Source organism: Myotis myotis, unplaced genomic scaffold (assembly GCF_014108235.1).
Source record: "Myotis myotis isolate mMyoMyo1 unplaced genomic scaffold, mMyoMyo1.p scaffold_m19_p_10, whole genome shotgun sequence".
In the NCBI taxonomy this organism is placed as follows: Eukaryota; Metazoa; Chordata; class Mammalia; order Chiroptera; family Vespertilionidae; genus Myotis; species Myotis myotis.
The window spans coordinates 39,758,553-39,778,993 of record NW_023416314.1 but is presented as its reverse complement, the minus strand read 5'-3'; the positions used below and the strand labels follow the sequence as shown (position 1 = coordinate 39,778,993).

General features: G+C 62.2%; 1 protein-coding gene across 3 annotated transcripts; it reads left to right on the top strand.

Annotated features, from left to right (window-relative positions):
* Positions 1-2,258: 2,258 nt before the first annotated feature.
* Positions 2,259-20,066, top strand: RELT (RELT TNF receptor). 3 transcript variants are annotated; one of them, XM_036325031.1, is made up of 11 exons: positions 2,259-2,369; positions 13,277-13,358; positions 14,318-14,392; positions 14,488-14,654; positions 14,857-14,936; positions 15,627-15,881; positions 17,340-17,420; positions 17,715-17,796; positions 17,968-18,219; positions 18,616-18,814; positions 18,939-20,066. In XM_036325031.1, the coding sequence occupies exons 2-11, from the start codon at positions 13,311-13,313 to the stop codon at positions 18,984-18,986; spliced, it is 1,287 nt and encodes a 428-aa protein (XP_036180924.1). In that variant the 5' UTR covers positions 2,259-2,369; positions 13,277-13,310; the 3' UTR covers positions 18,987-20,066. The 3 variants fall into 3 exon arrangements, with proteins under 3 accessions (XP_036180924.1, XP_036180925.1, XP_036180923.1); XM_036325032.1 differs by lacking the exon at positions 2,259-2,369 and adding an exon at positions 2,425-2,677; XM_036325030.1 differs by lacking the exon at positions 2,259-2,369 and adding an exon at positions 9,534-10,170.
* Positions 20,067-20,441: the final 375 nt, after the last annotated feature.

Sequence of the window (20,441 nt, the reverse complement as noted above, 5' to 3'; positions counted from 1 at the left end):
TCAGAGATTGTAATGCTACGATTCTGTGGGTCCATCTGAGATGCCAAGAGTTTTAAAAGCCTGTGATTCTGAGAATGCTTTGTTCTCCAGTCTGTGGTTCTCCATTAAAAGCCAATCTAAACGTCTTGTGGCCTCCACAGTTCCTTCCCTGTCTCCTCACTGTAGTGGCTAGATGCTCCCAGACTCTTGGGCAGGGTCCCCTCCGCAGCCTGCTGTGGTTCGGGAGTCAGAGCTGGCAGCGAATAATAACTTGGCTCCCTCACAACCTGAATGTGTGGGGTCAGATGTGTGTAGGCTGTGGCTCCCGAAGACCTGGCCCTATGTTGCTGCAGCCTGAGAGCCCAAAGCTGCCAACCAGCGTCCACAGAACTAAAGGAAGGACTACCTCAGCCTCTTCATCCCTGATCTTTTACCTGGCTCAGGTAACTGCTGCCCAGACTTACTGCTCAGCCAGGTCAGGCGGTCACCATTTGCCACCCTAGTTTTCAGATGGGGAAACAGTAAGGGGAGGGATTTGACTAAAGCCTCCCAGAGAACTGGTTGTGTAGACAGGCCTGGCACCTCTGCAGGGTGTCGGATTAACAGCCGGTGCTGCTTGACCAAAAAGCATATCCCATTCGGTCTGTTGAGTGGCACATGAACGCCAGAACTTGGAACCGGGGTATAGGAGTTCCTCTTACAAAGAAAACATTTGCAGGAATGGAGGGCGTCCTGGGGTGCTCTGGCCCCCTCACCAGGTCTCCAGCATGAATCCTTTCTGGGCTCCCTCTGTGAGCTTGAATGTGGGATATGTGACCTGGGGTCACTCCCACCCTGGGATCTCCATTGACATAGGAGGCTGGGGCTATGGCCCTGCCAGTGACCTGGAGCTCCTCTGCCCTTCCCCCACCACCTGGGCATGGCCCAGCGAAATGGAAACTCTTCGCCACCCCCTCCTCCCTCTGCACGTGTCCAGTTCTCCTGGAGTCTCCTGGGCTCGGGAACTTGAACCTCCCTGCCTCCTCACCTCACAGGCTCAGGTCCTATGACTGTCTGTTCTGAATTCTTTACCTCCCCAACAACCTACCCCAGCAGACATGTTCCTCCATCTCTGTCTTGGGCTGTGATTAGCCTGGTTCCAGCCAGGCCTCTGCCTGCAGCAGGAGGCCCTCCCTGCTGCCTGCACCCCCTCCCAGCCTCCAGCCTGCTGTCCTGGGAAGGCCCCTGGGATCTTCTGAATGGCACCACGTGGGGGGGACTCTGGTCCTGGCCCACCATATCACACAGCTCCGGCAGCACGAGTCACAGAGCTGGGAATACGGCGGGAATGGTGCCCCGGCGATGGCATTCGGCAGGGGGTCAGCTTGGGTAAGGAAGGGAGAGCAGTGTGTCACCTGTTCTGCAGGAAGGAAGGACTAACTATCCAGGCAGAGGGGTGGGGTGGAGAGTGGAGACAGGAAAGGTCTCCAGGAGGAAGGAGATTTGGGCTGGGCCCTGAGGAATGTGCAGGAGCCCACCAGGTGGGCCTCCATTATAGATCCACTCTCACCAGGCCTGCACAAAGTAGGGTTCCTAGGGGCAGGCCTGGGCAAGGTGGAGTTCCTAGTGGCAGGCCTGGGCAAGGTGGGGTCCCTAGGGGCAGGCCTGCACAAAGTGGGGTTCCTAGGGGCAGGCCTGGGCAAGGTGGGGTTCCTAGGGGCAGGGCTGGGCAAGGTGGGGTCCCTAGGGGCAGGCCTGCACAAAGTGGGGGTTCCAAGGGGCAGGCCTGGGCAAGGTGGGGTTCCTAGGGGCAGGCCTGGACAAGGTGGGGTTCCTAGGGGCAGGCCTGGACAAGGTGGGGTTCCTAGGGGCAGGCCTGGACAAGGTGGGGTTCCTAGGCCTGCCCCCCAGTTTCCAGGAGGGCAGCGGTGGCCCCGTTGGCGGCAATCACAGCCCAAGACAGAGAAGGAGGAACATGTCTGCTGGGGTAGGTTGTTGGGGAGGTAAAGAATTCAGAACAGCTGCCAGTTTCCAGGAGGGCAGCGGTGGCCCCGTTGGCGGCAATCCTGGCCGAACCGGAGTAGCATCCAGGTGTCCCGTCTTTCTTGGCCCATTTTGGTTGGCGCCCAGAAGGGGCCGATGCAGAGGCCTCTCCCCGCGCTGAGCCCCGCAGTTCCGGGGGATGCGAGAGAGGGCGACACCGAGCAGAGCCGGGACCAGGAGTTCCCCCGCCGCCCCAGGGGGCGGGCGCGAGAGCCGCTGCCTGACGTCGGGGGCGGGTCGGCGGCCGTGACGCGAGGGGTGGGCTGTGCCGAGTCCCCGCCGGCCGGCGATTCATTCAAAAGGCGCGCAGCTGCGCGGCCGCCGGTGGGCTCGAGGAGCCGGGCTCGGGAGCTGCCGCGGGCGGCCAGGTAAGGAGGGTGCGCGCAGCTCCCCGGCCGCTGCCCCGCGGCCGGCCGGAGGGATGCGGACCCGAGCGGCGCCCGCTGCCTCCCTGGGCCCCCGAGGAAGTTCGGCGGCGCGCGGACCCCGCAGCCCCTGCCCGCGCCCCTCGCCGCCCGCCCCCGCATCCTGGGCTGGAGTCCCCGCGCCCAGACCCCCGCGTGACTGCAGGCTCGGCCCGCGCGGCGGGGCAGCTGCGGCGCGACTCGCTGGTTAAGGAGCCGGCGGCCCGGGAGACGCCCCCGGCCCGGCACACTTGAACCGAGACCAGGACCAGGTGCGGCCCAATGGGGGGTCCGAACGGTGTCAGCCCGTGACTGGGAGTGACACGGCGCGGAGGCGGCCCAGCCGGCGCGCGAGCGGTCGGGCCACCGGCGGTGACGCGGGCCTGGCAGACACAGGCGCTCTGTGCGCGGTGCCAGGCGGAGTGCGCGGTGACCCCGCCGGGGACCCGGGGACCCCGGGAGCTGGGGCACCGGCCTGAGCGCGGAGGGTGTGACTGGCGGGCAGGGCCGCTCGCTAACGTGAGTGTGAAGTAGGGGGGCCGGAGCCCCAAGTGCCTGCGAGACGCAGCCCTGCAATCGCTGGAGCCAACGGGCTTGTGGGTCAAGTAGGGTCCGTGCGGGCCTCCGCCTCGGGGCACCGAGAGGCGGAAAGAGGCGGGACCTCAAAACCGGCCGGTCATGGGGGGAGGGAGGAGGGGTGCCAGGCCACAGGGTCTCTCCTGGGCTGTCCTCAAGGGGGCGCCCCTAGGGAGCGCAGTTCAGGGAGGTGGGTGGACCCTTAGTGATGCGTCCTGGCACGGGAGAGAGGGGCGCCCTGGCGCGGGAGAGGGGGCCCAGGCTGGGCCGCGTCCGGTGGGGGGACACCGCCTCAGGCTCCACCTCCCGAAGGCCTGCAAGCGCGGCCCCCCTGGGCCCCTGAATCCCCCCTGGGCCCCGTCTCGCTCTCAGACCCCGTTCCCCCGACCTCAGTCTCCCCGTCTGCGCACGGAGGTGTTGAGCTGTGAATCATCACTCTGGGATCCTCTGTTGTTTTGGGGTCGCCCGCCTCGGTGCTCCCTTCCTCCCTTCAGGCAGAAAGACTGCAGTGGGGGGTGGGGGCACGGGGGCCCCAGGGCTATACCCGGGCAGACGCTGGCGACGTGACGGAGTTGGAGGCTCAGCCTGAAATCCTGACCCCAGACAGTGCCTCCCCTGGCCCAGGCCTCCTTTCTCCGTGTCCTGCATGAGGAGCGGGCGTGGACTTGTTGCCCGTGAGCCTTGGGGAGCTGGAGCAGGGCCCCCCCCCGCCACTGAGGGTCTGCCAGGCCCACGCAGGTGGAATGGGAAGCTGGCTCCCAGCCCAGGGGGGCGAGGGGCGCCTGCTGGAGGGTCTGGAAGCTCTGTCCGGCCGATCGCCTCTGGAAATGTTGGCTGCCTGCTGGTGGGGCGAGGGCGGGAGGACAGGTGTGCGCCGCGCTTGGTGGAGCGCTCTTGTCGAATCCTCACGGTGGTTCTGAGATTCAGTGACTGTTTTTCAGAGAAGGAAACAGGCTCAGAGAAGTGACTTGCCCAAGACCACACAGTGTCAGGACTGGAATTCAGGTCTTCTGCCCCTGAAGCCTGTGCATGCCTGGGGAGGGCCACCCACCTTCCTAATACAGGCACACCTCAGAGATTGGGGTTCGCGTCCAGGCCACCGTAATAAAGCCAGAATCTCCTTAAACGAGTCCTAATGCTTTTGCTGGTGGAGAGGCTTGCCTTTAATTTGTAAAAAACAAAAACAAAAAGCACACACATACACACAGCACCTGTGAGGCACAGTAAAGGGAAGCTCAATAAAATGAGGTATGCCTGTATCTGCTCACGGCTGAGCTGGGTTTTCTTCCTTAAACCGAGGCTGGCGAGCATGGCCTTGCCAGCGTCTGCCACTGTGAGTTCCGAGTGTGGTGTGTGTTTACACACGTCTGAAACTTTGGGGGTGGTTGGGTTATGTGGTCTTCCTGCTCTTCCTCCTCCTCCTGCCTCCTCCCAACCCCCACTCGCCAGAAAGGCCTGTCTCCTGCCTTCTGCGGCCTGCAACTGGTTTGGGGACCAACCCACATAGCTCTGAAGAGTGCCAGGAGTCGGCAGCGCAGCCCAGGCTGCAGGTGGCAAAGATAATTGAGAGTCCCCCTTGACCTTTACACTTACGAGGCCCTGTCCCCTTCAGAGTTGCTCTCGGGTCACTTTCCCAGATCCATCCACGTGCCGTGGTAGCAGCAGGCTGGGGTGACATTGAGCTTGTGCCCCATCCTCTCAGGGCCTCGCCTCCTCGTTTTTCCCAGAGGCCCCTGCTAGCTCTGACCATTGCTGCTGCCTGCCCGAGAGCTGGAGCGGGGATCAGGGTGTCCCGCTGTCCTCTCTGGCATGGCTGGAGCTGTGCTTCTTGGGGCTGATCAGAATAGCTATCTTAGTCTCTTGGGGCCGAGCCTGAGTTATTTCCATCCCCAGCAATGAGGTGGAAATAGCTCAGGGCTCAGGAGCGGGAAGATGGGAAGGGTTAACCAAGGGTTAACCTCCTTTTCTGGTCTTAGCCCTGATGGAGGCCCCGTCCCACCCCACCATGTTCCCTGCCCAAGCCAAACCTTTCTGGGAATTTGGGCCTCCCGGGATGATAGGAACGACAGTGAGGCCAGGCTAGGTGGCCCCAGCTGGGACTGGTGTGATAGTCTGCGTCTGGCCAAGGAGGGGAGGCTTTGAGGGGCAGGCAGCCCCCTGCCACTGCTCATCGGCCCAGCCGCATTTCACAGGGAGACTGAGGTTGAGAGAAGTGCAGAGACTTAACCGAGAACCTGACATTCTGGCTGTCACCCTCCAGGCAGGGCACCCACGTGGATGGGGCTGGGACAGGAAGCAGGCCCGAGACACCGGCACAGAATCAGGGCTCCCCTTCTAGTCCTGTCTGGGCCTGCTGTCCTTGCTTAGACTCTGTCCCAGCCCCTCCACCTCCACTTCCAGGTCCTCACACCGACAGAGCAGCCGCCCTACGGCAACTCGTACTTTTTGCCTAAAAATACAGTCCAGACGCCATGTCCTGCCATCGAATCATCCTTCCCAGGCCCTTCTGAATTTTACATCTTCCCCCTCATCTCACCCACCAGATCTTGGCCCTACTCTGCCTTTGCTTTTGTCTCCTTTTTCTAGAGCCCTCCTGGCCGTCAGGTTCAGCCCCAGCCCCTCACCCAGGAAGCCCTCCCCGCCCCCCGTGAGCCTCTCTTTATTGTTGTGGTCCACTTGCTAGGTGTCCCCTTCACCTCTGGGAACAGGCACAGGTGTGGGGAACTTTTAAAAAAAAATTTTTATTCTTGATTCAGAGAGGAGGGGAGAGAGAGAAAAACATCAATGATGAGAGAGAATCATTGATTGGCCGCCCCCTGACACACACACACACACACACACCCAGAGATCGAACCCCCAACCTGGGCATGTGCCCTTGACCGGAATTGAACCTGGGCCCCTTCAGTCTGTAGGCCGACGCTCTATCCACTGAACCAAAGCGGCTAGGGCCAGGTGTGGGGCACTTATGGGACTGCATGGCTAACAACCCACCCTCTCCTGCTGCCCTGTCTGTGCTGGGCAGGCCTCTGAGGGGTCCTGTGTGCTGGGGGTTGGGGTGAAGACTCAAGGCCTCCCCTGAGGGTAGGAGCAGAGGAAACTCCCTGCTGTGTGCCAGGCCCTGGGTGCAGGTATCCTCGAAGCAGCACTGACAGCGTTCCCCCTCCTTCCCAAGCTACTTAGTGGGAGCTAAGACTCAGAATTGGGGACCAGCTCTAGGCTGAGTCACAGCCACTGGTGTGGAGTCTGGCACTCAAGCTCTCGCTCAGACCTCAGGGTGTCTGACGGTTCGGTTCACTCATCCGTTTCCAAGAAGGAGCTGGTGGCTCCCGGAGAGGTTCGTGGGGAGGGAGTGTTGGTGGGGCTGGCTGTTCAGCACTTGGCCTGGCTGGGTGAGGCCAGACTCCCTGGGCTCTGGGGCCAGCCCTTCTTCCAGATTTTCCTGAGATCAGCCAATGGGACCCACCGAGCCCCTCCCCCACTCAGGATTTGGGAACTAGGATGTGGTCTGTGGCCGAGGTCAGCACCCACTCTGTGCTGAGCCCTTGGGTGCCTAGGCCAGGACTTATTGCCACCAGTTGGGACTAGGGTAGCAGGGAAGACAGGAGGGAAGTGATGCTGTGTCCCTACTGTGTGCCCAGCCCTGGGATGAGGACCCCGAGGGTCTCACATCCTTAGCCTCATGCCCAGAGGGTCAGCAATCCCCTCCCGGGACAGGCAGGGAAAAGAAGGCCCAGAGAGGGGAAGGGACTTGCAAGCCCTGGTGACCCTGGGATCCTAACCTAGGCTGTCTGCTGGAAGGCCAGCACTCTTTCCTGGGCCACCGTGGGAAAGATGAGAGCTCTATAAATAACCTGCCCATGTGGCCCTGAGTGTGCCCTGACTACTTGGCACAGACGGAAAGGGATGGAGGGGCCTCTGCAGCCAGCTGGAGTCAGGGTCTGAGCATGTGGGTGGAGAGAGGATGAAGGAGGGCACCCAGGAGGAGGGACGCGCGCTTGGAGCCGCACAGCCTCACTGTGAGCGGGAGCAGTGAGCTCAGGGAGGGACCTGGCCCTCCTGGGGACCCAGCCGCCTGCATGGACTCGCCTGCCTCCCTCCCTTGGGGGTGACCACAAACAGTGATGGCCAAAGAGGCCAGGAGAGGGGAGAGGGGGAGGGGGGAAGGGGAGACCCCCCCCCGACAGGGAAGGCTTCCTGCTGGAAGTGGCTCCTGGGCTGAGGTCTGATTGTAGAAAGAACCACTGTCCCCAGTGAACTCTGGGTCCTCCAGCCACCCCCAGAGGTCAGCTGAGCCAGCACAGTTGCCCAAAATTATAGAGGAGGAAACTGAGGCTCGGAGACATGGGGCGGGTCCTGACTGCTCAGCGCCTTCACCTCGGACTGTGGCTCAGCCAGCACGGAGCAGGTGCACACGGGACTGCACGGGGCCGGGAAATGGGCACCCGGGGTCTTCCTGGGGAGGCCACGGCGCCTCCACCGGCTGCTGGGCTTGATGTTGGGGTCCCTACAGCACCCTTGCCCACTCCCGCGCCACCGGGTGACCGCGGAAGGTCCCTGTCCCCAGCAACCTGCGTGGGGAGGAGATGGAGAAGGGCACAGGCTGGGGCTGCGGTCTCCCCTCGGTCTCACTCCCCCGCGGCCAGGTCGGCCCGGTCAGGGTGATGGAACAAGGCCTGTGCTGAACAGGCTCGGGGCTGCCCTGGCACATGAGTGTTCGGTGCCCGCTGTGTGGCCAGCGCGGGAGGCCAAGGTGGCTTCTCAGAGGAGGAGGTAGCAACAGCAGGACGGGAGTGCAGTGAGGTGCCCTCCAGCCCTCCCAGGCCCCTTGCCATCCTGTCTTGAGAGCCGAGCGAGACAGCCAAGAATGGCCCAGCCTCCCTGCCTGGCCTGAGCAGGAAGCCCAGGGTGCTGAGTGACGGATGGTGGCAGAGCAGGACATGCAGGAGCAGCGGGAATGCCAGGCCTGGGGGGTGTGGCTGCTGCCCGCTCCCACTGCAGGGGAGGGGCTAACCCTTGTCTCCGACCGCAGCAGCTGGGTAGGCCTGGGCTGGCTGCCTCAGCCCTTTCCTTAGTCCATTGGCTCTCAACCTTCTGGCTCTTTAAATACAGTTCCTCATGTTGTGACCCAACCATAAAATTATTTTCGTTGCTACTTCATCACTGTAATGTTGCTACTGTTATGAATCGTAATGTAAATATCTGATCTGCAGGATGGTCTTAGGCGACCCCTGTGAAAGGGTCATTCGACGCCAAAGGGGTCGCGACCCACAGATTGAGAACCACTGCCTTAGCCCCCTCAGCCCCACCCGCCCACGTCACCCACCGAGCCTCCCAGGCCTGCTGGCAGCTCTGAGGGGAGAAGCAGGCCGGCCCCGGGGGTGGGCCAGGGAGCAGGGTTAGAGGCTAGCTAGCATTGCATGGAGTCCTCACCCCAGGGTTGTGAGTGGGGACATCACGGCTGCCCAAGGCTGGGAAGGGGTGGGGATTGGGTGCTCTTCTCCCTGAGTGGCCCTGAGGCAGCCTCTGCAGGTCTCCGGGCCCCAGCCTGTCAGCAGCCCTAGGAGCTTCACCCCGGCACCTCTGCTCCCCCTCAACCCCCTCTTCCTCCTCCCCACCCTGGAACTCCCAGCTTCCCTGCACTTCATCCTTCTCACAGCCCCTTTCCCTGGAGCTGGGGCAGAGGAGAGCAGTGCAGATGAGTACAGAAGCAGAGAAACCTCAGGTGGCCAGAGGCTCCCGGGGAGGGGCAGTGCCTTTTCCCTGAGGCCCATCTGGGTGCTGGATGACAGCCCCCTGCCTGGCCTCGGCCACCGGGTTGGTGGAAGCCCGAGGACAGGTGCCGTGAGCCAGGCCCCGCGCTGGCTACAGGGAAGGGGCCGGAGTGAGGTGGGAAGCAGCCAGACAGACCTGAGCTCCACCCTGCGTCACCCCTTCACGCCCGTGTGAACGTACAAGCAGCCTCCATGGCCGCAGGGGTGCAAGGGGGTGCTCATCTCTCCTGTGAGGAGTGGAGCAGCACAGGGTGAGGGCCTGGCTCAGGGAACGAGGGCCGTTTACCTTCCTCGTGAGGATGGAGGATGGGAAGGAGGAGATGCCTAGCTGTCCTCGCCGCCGCCGCCCACTGCGGGCACTGCCCTACTTCAGCCCCAGTTGCCAGGGAACCACCGGGCTCCTCGCTAACCTGGATTTCTCTATTGATGGGCGGCCTTTGTCTTCCCGCCTCTGGTGCAGCTGCAGCTGAGGGGGCCCAGGGGACCGTATCCAGCTGTGTTTCCAGGCAGCCCTAGCTCTGGAGGCTGCAGGGTGGTCCTCAGGCCCTAGAGCTGGGAAACAGAATCCCCCTCCCCGCCTGCCCCAGGTGGGCACCTTCCTCCACCTCCAGCTCCTTCACTTGGCAGGGAGCCCTCTGAGGCACAGTTGTTCCATTCCTGCTCCTCCCCAGCTAACCCTCCTAGGCTCCCGTAGGCCCTGGGGCGTGGGCGGGGGTGGGGGGGTGGAGGTTAGCACAAGCTTCTCAACTTGGGCCGGGCTTGGTGTGACCTGGGCATTGCCTTCCCAGACCCCTCCCCCTTCCTGCACCTTCCCACCTCCCAGAGCCTCCCCATGGCCAGCCCGGCACCTCCTGTGTGCCAGTCTGTGCCGAGCATTATACGTCAATAAGAGAGCCTCGTTTATAGCTTACCCCTGCCTATCAGTGCGTGCTGTCCGCCCTCCACAATGTACACGTGGGCAAACTGAGGCACAGCACATGCTCGTTAAGAGCTAGCTTTGTTCTGGGCCTCGCGCTGAATAGTTCCCGTGAATTCCCTCATCAGCCCTCTGTGTGTGGGGGAAGGTCCACGGCCATAGACCCAGCGAAGAGCAAGCAAGTCAGGCTGGTTCTCCCCAAGTGAGCCCAGGGGCTCAGCTCCAGGTTCAGACCCCCAGCTCACCCCCACCCGTGGGCTCCTTAGTGGTCAGCCTGCTCTCTGGCCCTCCTGAGAGCGCCTGCTTTCGGTTCAGCGCCTTCTCCCCGCACACCGGCCAGGCCCTGTGCTGGGGAAGGGGCTGGGTAAACAGGATGGTCGCACACAGGATGATTACTGCAGGAGGAAGTGCCTTTGAGCTGAGCTCTGAAGGAAGAGTAGGTGTTGGCCTGCTGACGGGAGGATGTTTCTGGGCAGAAGAAACAGCAGATGCCAGCGCCGGGGTAAGAGAGGCGAGTGTGGGGCACTGACAGCCGAGCCGGAGCCGCTCAGAGTGGGAGTGGGTGGGGGACCTCAGACCAGACACCTAGGCTGCAGGTGGGGCTGAGCTGGAGGCCAGGGAGGTAGGTGGTCTTGGGGTGGGCGTGAGGCCCGGAGACCTTCAGGGTTTGGTGGCGATGACAAGGTGGCTGGGGTGAGGCTGGAGAGGGGCTGGGTGCCCTGACCCCGTGGCTTCAGTTCTGGGAAAGGGGAAGCTGCCGCGGCCTGGGCGGGGGCGCGGCTTCCTCTTTCTCTCTGGCCTCCGGGGTGCGCCTCCCTGGTGCTCCCTGGCCTCAAGGGCCCTCGCCCTGGTGGCTTTGTTAGTTGACCTTCTTCCAGGGAATTTCTGGGTCTAAATGTTTGGGTATTTTTGGAGGGCAGGGCGGGGCCGAGTGTGAGGAAGCCCCTGCTCCTGGGAGCCTGTTGGGTAGAGGCCTCCTGCCCCAGACGGGGCTGGGGAGGGCTTTGTGGTGAATGAGACAGCGTCCCTGCCCCGGCTGCTGTCTGGTGGGGGGGGCAAACAATAGATACGCAAGCAAACAAATGCTTAATTACCTGCCTGGGCAGGAGGTGCCTCCGGGAAAGCAGGGCCTGGGGGGAGGAACTCCCACGACCTACTTTAGGCTCCTGTTACCTCATTTAAACCTCACGACTGACAGCCGTGCCCTGGGAGGACGCTGAGGCCCCTGGAGGTGAAGTCGGGGCCTGCGTCCCCTAGGGAGTTGGTGGGGCCCCGGGGAGGAGGCTCTGCTCGGGGAGGAGTGGCCTCCAAGCTCACTTCCTTCTCTGCCCCTGGGGCCCCGAGGGCTTCTCTGCCAGGGGCAGGGGGCAGGCGGGGAGACTCCTGGCTGTGGGCACTGCGCTTCCCAGGGCCTCGGTCTGCCCTCCTGCCCCCTCTAGGAAGCCCTGGGAGGTGCAGGCTTTGGGGAGTCACCGACTGCTTGGCCTCCAGGACCAGCATGGGGTGGGGATGGAGCCTTCCCAGACCCCCACCCACCCAGGGGCTTTGGTCTGAACTTGCTTTGTGATGGAGGTTCCAGGGCTCCAGGGCTGAGATGCTGGAGTCCTGGTGGGAAGGGGGTGCTGAGGGGGGGGCAGCTGGCTGGCGGCTGCCTGACTGGGCAGGCCCTTTGGGGGCTCAGTCTGGGCTGAGTGTGGGGCTGGGGAGGCAGCTGTAAGCAGAGGCTTGGGGGCTAGACGGGGGTAAGTGCCGGTTTGGGGTAATTAGAAGGTACGTAATTGGAGGGCGGCAGGGCTCGAGGCGGTGAGTGTCTGTGAATGCGCCTAAGTGGGTCCTCGCTGGTTTTACGTCTGGGCCTTTGGACCCCCATTTTGCTCCTGGAAGCCTCCAGATCACAGCTCCCTGCCTGTCTGGAGATGAGCAGCTGCACAGCCCTCCCCGTGGGCTCAGGTCACCCCGCAGGGGCCAGGGGTGGGACAGGGGGTGTGGCTGTTGTGCCTCTGACATTTCATTCCTGCCCCAGCCCTCTGAGCCCACCCCAGGGACATGGAGGGGCGCTGGGTCTGGTGACCGGGCAGGGCTTTGGGACCAGCCTGAGGACTTGGGGTGCATGGGCAGCCTATGGGTTAGAGCCTATGAAGACCGGGGGCTGGGGGGCTCGGGGAGGCGAGCTGCCCGGGTGAAGGTTCACTGTGGGGCAGACACTAGAAAGGAAGCCTTGTGACCGAGTGAGAGGGGGCGGGGCAGGGCGGGAGAGGTCAGGGGGTGTCTGTCACCTGTTGGGTGCTGGCTGCCAGGGTGCGGCCTTCACTCTACTCTGGCCCAACATTCTGTCCCAGGTTTTCCCCTGAGCTGGCCTCAGCCGGAGCCATTGCCAGCGACCTGGAGAGCCCCTGGTGTGGCCGCTGCGCCTCCCCGCCCCCTCCCCGCCCCCTCCCCGCCCCCTCCCCCAGCCCCTGCCCGCGAGGTCTGTGCTGGCCCGCCCATCCAGTGAGGCCAGATCGTTGTCCTCCGGTTCCTTTTTCAAGTGGGAAGCCCAGGCCACCGTAGGCTGAGGGGCTCTCCCAAGGAGCTTGGGGCACCAGGCAGGGTCCCCTCAACCTGCTGGGGCCCTGGGGTAGGGACTGGGCTCTCCAGTGCCACCCCTCAGGGTTCAGAGGCCCCACCTGGCCAGGGGCTTCTGACAAATATCGATCCTCCCCCCCCTCCTGAGCCTGGAAGGGCTCCTTGGGAACTTCCTCCTTTTGCCACGATCCCTCTTGTTGTCTGAGCCAGTCCTTCTGCTGTTCCCACCCTGCCCACTGGCCGGAGGCTTCCCTCAGCGGAGGCCACCTCAGCCTCTCAGCCAGTGCCCATTGCACGGGGATCGCCAGTTGGCCGTTGGTCAGCCCTGTGGTGTGAGTTCCCTGAGGACAGGACCCTGTCCGTCTAGCTCGGATTCATATTATTTCCCGTGCCTGGCACACAGGAGGTGCCCAAGGGAGGAGGGAGGCTGAGCGCTGGGCACCATGACCACCCCAGGGCCGCCCCCAGGTCCTTGTGGGGAAGTCAGCTGGGGTGGACAGTGGACACATGAGAGGGCCAGGACTCTGATGGAGTTGGGGGTACATGCAGGAGCTCTGGGGGCCTAACCCAGCTTTGGGGATAGGTGGTCTAGAGAAGCTTCTGGAGAGAGTCGCCTGGTATTGGGCTTTGAAGGGTGGGAGGAAGGGCCTTCTTTGAGCAGGAACAGCAAGAGTGAAGGCAGTGAGCAGGAGGGGGGCATGCGCGAGGCCTGCATGTTCTGAGGGAGCTCTCTTACCCCCATCCGCAGGGATGCAGTCACAGGCTTCCTTCCTCCCAGGCCCCCTGCCCATGCCCAGGGCACCTGGCTGTTTCTGGAAGCCCGACCCCCTGGGAAGCCTCCTCCAATCTGTGCTGCCCTGGGAGGCTGGCCCCGGGCAGGACACCCCCTGCTCTACTCAGGCTTGAGGGCTGAAGGCGGGTGGCAGTCAGTGTAGGCCCAGCCTCGCCAGAGCGCTGCCTGCCCAGCAGACCTCACACACTCCCATCCAGTTGTCCTGGAAGCCGGCTGTTCTATTCCTGAGCCTCCCCTCCATCTGCCGTAGGCGGGGACCACAGGGCCTGAGGAGGAAGCTGAGGATGAAGCTGGGCCCTCCACCGCACTGGCCGCTGTCCTGCTTCCTTGTGGTGAGTTGGGGATGGGGCTGTGGTGGGGACACCAGAATCGCCGAGCCCTGAGCCCTGAGCCCTGAGCCCTGGGCCCTGGTCCCGGCCCCCCGAGGAGATGGAGCCTAAAGGCTGCTAGGACCCGTGTTGGGGTGCGCTTGGTTCCCGGCTCTTCCCGGGAGCCCGTCTGACCCTCGCCAGGGCCTCTTGGCCCACACTGACACTGCTGCTGGGAGCCAGGTCTGGGCCTGAGGCGGTCCCCAGAGCCTCCTACGTAACATTCCCTCTGCCCTTCAGGACGGATGGCTCTGCTCTGCACCTGCCACCCCCAAAGCAAAACCAGAGGACCAGGGGGTCTCCCCACAGCACAGGGTTCAGGGCAGACAGTTCACACCTGGAAAGGGAAGCAGAGGGAGCTCCCAATGGAATGGCTGGGACACAAGTAGAGACCCTTCTCTTGGGACGTTCCCGCCCTGTGTGGTGCAGGGGTGGCCTGGGTGACGGGGAGGTCACGGAGGAGGATGTGTTGCTGGAGACTCAGCCAAGGGCCCAGAATAGGAAGTGCCAGCTGCAGCGTTGGTCCCAGGGATGATGCACAGAGGCCGGCTGATGACAGGCCCAGCTGTGCTGGGGGGCAAGGCAGCAGGAAGCAGGGCGGAACTTGAGAGGAATTCGGAAGCATCCCCCCTCGTCCTGGAGGATGGAAGAGGTGTGACTCAGAGGCTGGAGGTCCTGAGCAGCCTGGCCGGGGCTTTCCGGCATTTCCAGCACAGATGTGCGCTCTCCCTCCCTGGGCAGTGGCCGTGCGGAGGTCCGGGACGAGCAGGCTCTACCTGAGGCTGAGGTTACAGAGGATCCCTGAGGCCTGGGGTCTTCAGTCCCCACTCCTGGGCATCAGGAAGCGGGTGGTGGAGAGACAGCCCAGAGGTGCCATGGCCCAGGGCTTTCTGCTCAGTGTGCCCTGCCCGTTGTTCTTCCAGCTGCTGCCCTGGCCTCTGGCTATGCCAACATCAACAACCCCTTGGCAGTGCCCACCCGGGGAGGAGCCCAACCTGGTGAGCTCGCCCTGCCCATCCGCCCTATCCTAGGAAGACTCCTGAGGGCCAGGGATGGGCTTCCTGGCTTCGTTCTCACCCTTTCCCTCCCACAGGACCTGGGGCAGGGCACATTATGCAGGTCCTGCCCCCTGGGCACCTTCTCAGCCTCGTGGGGCTCTAGCCCATGCCAGTCCCACTCCTGCTGCAGCCTTCGAGGGAGGCTGGAGGCCCGGGCGGGCACAGTGACTCAAGACACACTATGTGGAGACTGCCGGCCTGGGTGAGCCATGGGGTGGGGCGTGGGAGTTCATGCCAGGTGACCAGGACACGGGATCCTGGCCCAGCCTCACCCAGCCCCTGAGCGGGCCTCAGTCCTCCCATCTGTGAAATGGGAGGGTAAGGACCAGTGTGGGTGTCCAGTAGGAAGGAGTCCAGTCTCTTTGAGGAAAGTTCTGGGTCTCAGTGATGTCTCCCCCCCGTAGGTGGTTTGCCCCTTCAGAGGTCCCCGGTGCTCCCTGTCAGCCGTGCTCCTGGACACCTCTGGGTCCTCGCGGTTGTTATGGTGAGTGGCAGATGGGGCCTAGGGTATGTGTGGGAGGGGGTCTGGTGAGCTTGAGCCCAGGGACCCCCACAGTGTCCATCTAGGGCAGCGGGGTCCTCACTCCCTCAGCACACGGGAAGGTGAACAGCCAGGGGGAGTCCAGCAGGACATGGTCAAATTGTTCCACTGGCTGTCTGTTGGCCCAAGTCATTCTGAGTGGCAGAGGCCACCCAGCAGGAGGGCTCCCATCCTGACCTGTCTGACCCCCATCCTCATCCCCTTAAACACACATGCAGATGAGTGTGAGCGCACATGCTTGTACACATACACACACGCACCTCCTCGTGTCGGGGCAACTAACTCATGGACCAGGTCATGGGGAGGAAGGACCCCATGTCCCTGTGCCCAGGCACGCACACAGGTGCCATCTGCTCATCCCTCTGACCCAGCAGGAGGGGTGACGGGGGATGAGGTTCTGACCACCCTGTGGCCTGAAGAGGCCTTGCTCACGCTGACTAATCAGATGGCCAAATAGGAGGGGCTGGGGGTGAGTTGGACCTTGTTTCCCCAACATGGCAAGGCGTGGGCAGCTCTGAACACATCAGCGCCCACGCACACATCCACACACACCCTGACTCAGGCCCTGGTCCCACTGTGTGATTCTGTCTGCCTCTGTCTTGCCTCCATGCCTCTGTCCTCGGTGGTGCTCAGAGCGGAGAAGGCGGACCCGACGTGGTGTGGCGGTGGCGGCAGGGGCCAGAGGCACCGGGGAGACTCGGCCGCCTGGGAACAGCACGCGGGCAGGCGGCCCCGAGGAGACGGCGGCCCCGTACGCAGTTATTGCCATCGTGCCCATCTTCTGCCTCATGGGGCTGCTGGGCATCCTGGTGTGTAACCTGCTCAAGCGGAAGGGCTACCACTGCACTGCCAACAAGGAAGTCGGGCAACAAGGAGGTGGAGGCAGCGGTGAGGCTGGCCCAGAGTCCTGGTGGGGAGGCCAGAGGGCACGGGCCGGCCCAGCTCAGCTGGCGGGCTGCCCGAGGGATCCTGCTTGGCCCGGAGGGTCTGATGGAGAGGCCTGCAGAGGGCAAATCAGGAGGGCTTCCAGGAGGTGCTGCATGTGGGCCACTGACAAGGTAGAAGGGAGGATGCGGTGGCTCGAGGTGGTGACGGATAGAGCAGGTTAAGTGGCGGTAGTGGGATTCCCGCTTTGGGTGCAGCCATGCCTGGCTGAAGGGGTCTGAACTCTTCAGGGCTACAGTGTGTGTGTGGTTCGAGGGTCTGACCTCCTACTCGATCCTCAAAGTGACCTCTGACCTGAAGGGCAGCTGTCCTGGGCAGGCACCAGGCGAGGCTTGGGTTTCCAGGCTGTGGTTTGAGCTATGAGTCCTGGACCAAAGGGAGACATGTGTTTCTCCTACCCCCACCCCCGGGCCCTAGGCCCCTTGTCTCCTCCCCACACCCCACTCTACCCGAAGGCCAGAGGGCGTGTGCACATATATTGCCCATAGGAGCCTTATGGCCAAGTTGAGATTGAAACGGCACCTCCTGTGCCAGTGCCTCAGGCTGCCTGGGCCTGGCCAGAGCCCTTCCCAACTCCTGACGATAAAGTCTGGGGGGGCAGGATGGAGACCGGAGCTTTGGGCCTGGTAACTGAGGCCACCTCGCCTGGGACTCCCTTGTTTTCCCAGCTCAGGACTAACTTTAACTGCTGGCTGCTTTCAGTACAAGTCCTAGGACAGTGATGGCGAACCTATGACACGTGTGTCAGAGGTGACACGCGAACTCATTTTTTTTGGTTGATTTTTCTCTGTTAAATGGTATTTAAATATATAAAATAAATATCAAAAATATAAGTCTTTGTTTTACTGTGGTTGCAAATATCAAAAAATTTCTATATGTGACACGGCACCAGAGTTAAGTTAGGGTTTTTCCAAATGCTGTCCTAGGAGCTGTTTGCTGCTGGCCCAGGATTGAGCACGTGGCCCATTTTCATGCCTTTGAGGCTTGCGCCCTAAGCTGGCCAAGCGCCCTCAGTTAGCTTATAGACAGGAGGGTGTGCGGGGAGGTAACAGGCCTGGGATTGGCAGTGTCTGCAGGAGGTGTTGGCTGAGGGGGGAGAGGGCAGGCCCCAGAAGCGCTGCCCTGGCCCTCACTCTCCCTGCAGGAACGGTGGAGTTCAGATGGGCCTGACACTGCTCAGCACCGGGGCTTTGGTGAAGGGAGCAGTGATGCTGAGCAGTGAGGGTGATAATGGGTTCTCAGAGCTGCGGCCTGGACGGGTTTGTAAACACCCAGGCTTGGAGCCCAGCACCTAGGAAGGCTTGGTGCGCCCTCTGCTGCCACGTGTTGGTATAGCTCCAGAGTCTGGGGCTCCACCCTCGTCACTTCCCCAGAATCACAGTCCTCCTCTTCTGACCCCAGGGAACAACCCCGCCTACGGGGCTGAAGACGCCAACGAGGACACCATCGGGGTCCTGGTGCGCCTGATCACGGAGAAGAAAGGTGAGGAGAAGGCCTGACTATCCCTGTGCCCAGGAGAGCAGGGTCTCCTCTCAGAGCCTTCGAGGCAGCCTCAGGGGTCACCGGGCCAGCCTCCCCTCTCTGACCTGTGTGATGGATGGTGCTGCCCCCTCCCCCCTATTCTTGCCTGATTGGGGAGGTGTGTGGGGGGGGAAGGCACGTGCCCCAGGCAGGGAGGGGATGGCAGGTAGGTCAGGGGATTGGTACTGAGACAAGGGGTCCTGGGGGAGTGCCCCTCATGGCCCAGAGCCGGGTTCTGACTTCAGCTGCCCACAGAGAATGCAGCGGCCCTGGAGGAGCTGCTGAAGGAGTATCACAGCAAACAGCTGGTACAAACCAGCCACCGGCCTGTGCCCAGGTGAGTGGGCAGGTGGTAAGGGGAGCCCATAACCAGCTAATCAGCCCACTTCCTGGGGATTCACCACCTGGGGATGCTCCCTCTCCTGTCACCTCAATACCCTTCACCACCTTCTGTGGTCTCCTGGTCCTGGTCTGCCCTCGTGACCACTGCCACCTGTGCCCTCCATAGGCTGCCGCCCGGACCCAGCATGCCGTACATCTGCCCACACAACCACCACCTCCACACCGTGCAGGGCCTGGCCTCGCTCTCTGGCGTCTGCTGCTCCCGTTGTAACCAGAAGTGGCCCGAGGTGCTGCTGTCCCCTGAAGCTGCGGCTGCTACCACTCCCACTCCCAGATTCCTGCCCAACCCAGCCAGGGCGCCCAAGGCCAGCGCCAAGGCCGGACGCCAGGGCGAGATCACTATCTTGTCTGTGGGCAGGTGAGGTGGGCACAGACGAAGCAGGGTCAGGGAGAGACGACAGCCAGGGTGGGAGTGGGGGGCAGCAGGGCCCCAGGTTGAGCCCCAGATACCTTGCCTGGTGACGCCCCACCTCCCTTCCTGGCCTCAGGTGCCTCTGGGCAGTGGGGTGACCAGGGGTCTGCTCAGTGATCCTCTCACATGGGGCCCTGGGTCCCTGAGGCAGGATCCTGGCTACTGGTCACACCTGGGGCCCCCCAGGCCAAGGGCCTGTCTACCTGAAAACTAGGGTTGGGGGCTCATCTGTGGATAAAAGGGTGTGGGAAGGGCTCAGGCTCTGACCAATGAACCTGCTGCCTTCTCTGCTTCGGGGTTCTTCCTCTAATTGGGGGATGATTGCACCACCTCTCTTCACAGGTTCCGCGTGGCCCGAATTCCTGAGCAGCGGACAAATTCATGGGCCTCTGAGGTGAAGACCATCACGGAGGTTGGGCCCTCATTGGGTGATTTCACTGACTCCCCACAAGCTGGCCACCCCACTGAGCAGCGGGCACTCCTGGGAAGTAGTGGAAGCCATACTAAGTGGCCAAAGCCCCCAGCAGAGAAGAAGGCCGAGGTGAGGCCAAAAAGAGGAAGTGTCTGCCCTGCCTGCAGATGGGGCAGGGGTGGAGGTGCAGGGACCCCTGGGCAGGGGCCACTTTCCTGGAGCCTCAGCTCTGACCAGTCATTCTGTCCCCCAGGAGAGCCGCTATGTGGTCCGGCTAAGTGAGAGCAACCTGGTCATCTGAGGGCACCGCAGCCCTGTCCTGGGAGGTTCGAAGGCTTCCTGGAGGAGGTCGAGCTGCAGCTGGGCCTGCAAGGATCCAGAAGCAGTGGCCCAGCAGACAAAACGGCAAGGCTGGAGGTGGCAGTGTCTGCCCCAGCGAGGAGGCCGCGGCAGGCACAGTCACAGGAGCTAGTTGAAAGCCCACCCGTCTCTGCCACCCAGTTCCTTCCCTGCAGGATGCCCTGACCCTGTGCCCTGGTCAGATCCTGGGACCCGTAAGATCCTCTGTGCCACCAGGAGGCCAGGCCGTGATGATGGGAGGGGCCCTCTGCTTGGCACCCTTGGCCCCACCCTTGGTAATTAGCCACCTCCTGCCTCTGTCCAGGGCCCCTGAGCAGATGTGCCTCCCCTCCTCTCCCGGCAGGACCTGTGCAGGGGAGGGGCAACAAAATGCCACGGGCAGGGAGTCTGAATCCCTGGGTTCTAATCCCTGGCAAGTCCCTGGCCGTCTCTGGGTCCCCCTTTTTCTGACTGTGAAGTCTCAGTGCCCAGGGCCTCTCCAGCTCCCTGCGGGCTCTGGGCTGTGCTGTGGGTGCGAGCTCACCTCCTTGCCGCCCCTCCTGCTAGTCGCTTCATCTGGCCCCATTTTTGCTGCTTCCAGGGCCTCCGCCTTCAAGGCCCCCATGGGGCTGCCCATCCACGGCTCTGCCTACAGAAGGGGCTGAATGCATGTGCCTGCCTCCAACCTGCTGTTTTTATTTATTCAAATTGATAAAACAGACCTGACCTGGGTGGGGCCCAGCCACCCCCACGATATCAGGAGCTTTCGGGGAGGATGTGTGACAGGCTGGAGAGGCACCTCTGCCTTAGGTGGTCTGTGTCCCTGTGGTGTTGGTGTGTCTGTCCCTTAGTGTGGGCAGTGCGGGCAACTGCCCTGCCCGTCTCCACCCTGGCTCAGCAACCTGGTTATTTATGTGGGCTGTGCAGGCACGGGCCCCACTGTTGCCCCATTTCTTATTTATTGAAACTGTGCTGTTGTCCTGTCCTTGCGTCTCCAGCCCCATCCATTTGTTGAATAAAAGGTGGGAGAGTTGTGTCATGAGGAGCTTCTTTTCCCTGTGCCTCTTCCCAGGTCGTCAGTCCATTCCCTGAATCTGTCAGGCACTGTGTGTGGCACAGGCCATGCCCCCTTGAGGGGCCTTCTCATTGGCAGCCGGTGAAGTGGGGCCGGGGGTGGCCCCTCACTCCATCTGGTTCTCACTGAAGCCCTTGGGGCAGTTCCATCCAGCGGAATATAGTGTGTGTCATGTATGTAATTTAAATTTTTCTAATAGCCACATTTTAAAAAGTAAAAAAAAAAAAGCAGGTGAAGTTAATTTTAATATCAATAATGCATTCTATTTAACCCAGTATACGTCTAAAATATTTTCATTTCAACATACAGTCATTATAAAAATTGTGAATGAGCCACTAATAC

What these genes read in the sequence shown, in the direction of transcription:
- RELT (XM_036325030.1), top strand. An exon ending in CGCTGTCCTGCTTCCTTGTG is followed by an intron (nt 13,359 to 14,317) that starts GTGAGTTGGGGA and finishes TTGTTCTTCCAG; the next exon opens with CTGCTGCCCTGGCCTCTGGC. An exon ending in TGTGGAGACTGCCGGCCTGG is followed by an intron (nt 14,655 to 14,856) that starts GTGAGCCATGGG and finishes TCCCCCCCGTAG; the next exon opens with GTGGTTTGCCCCTTCAGAGG.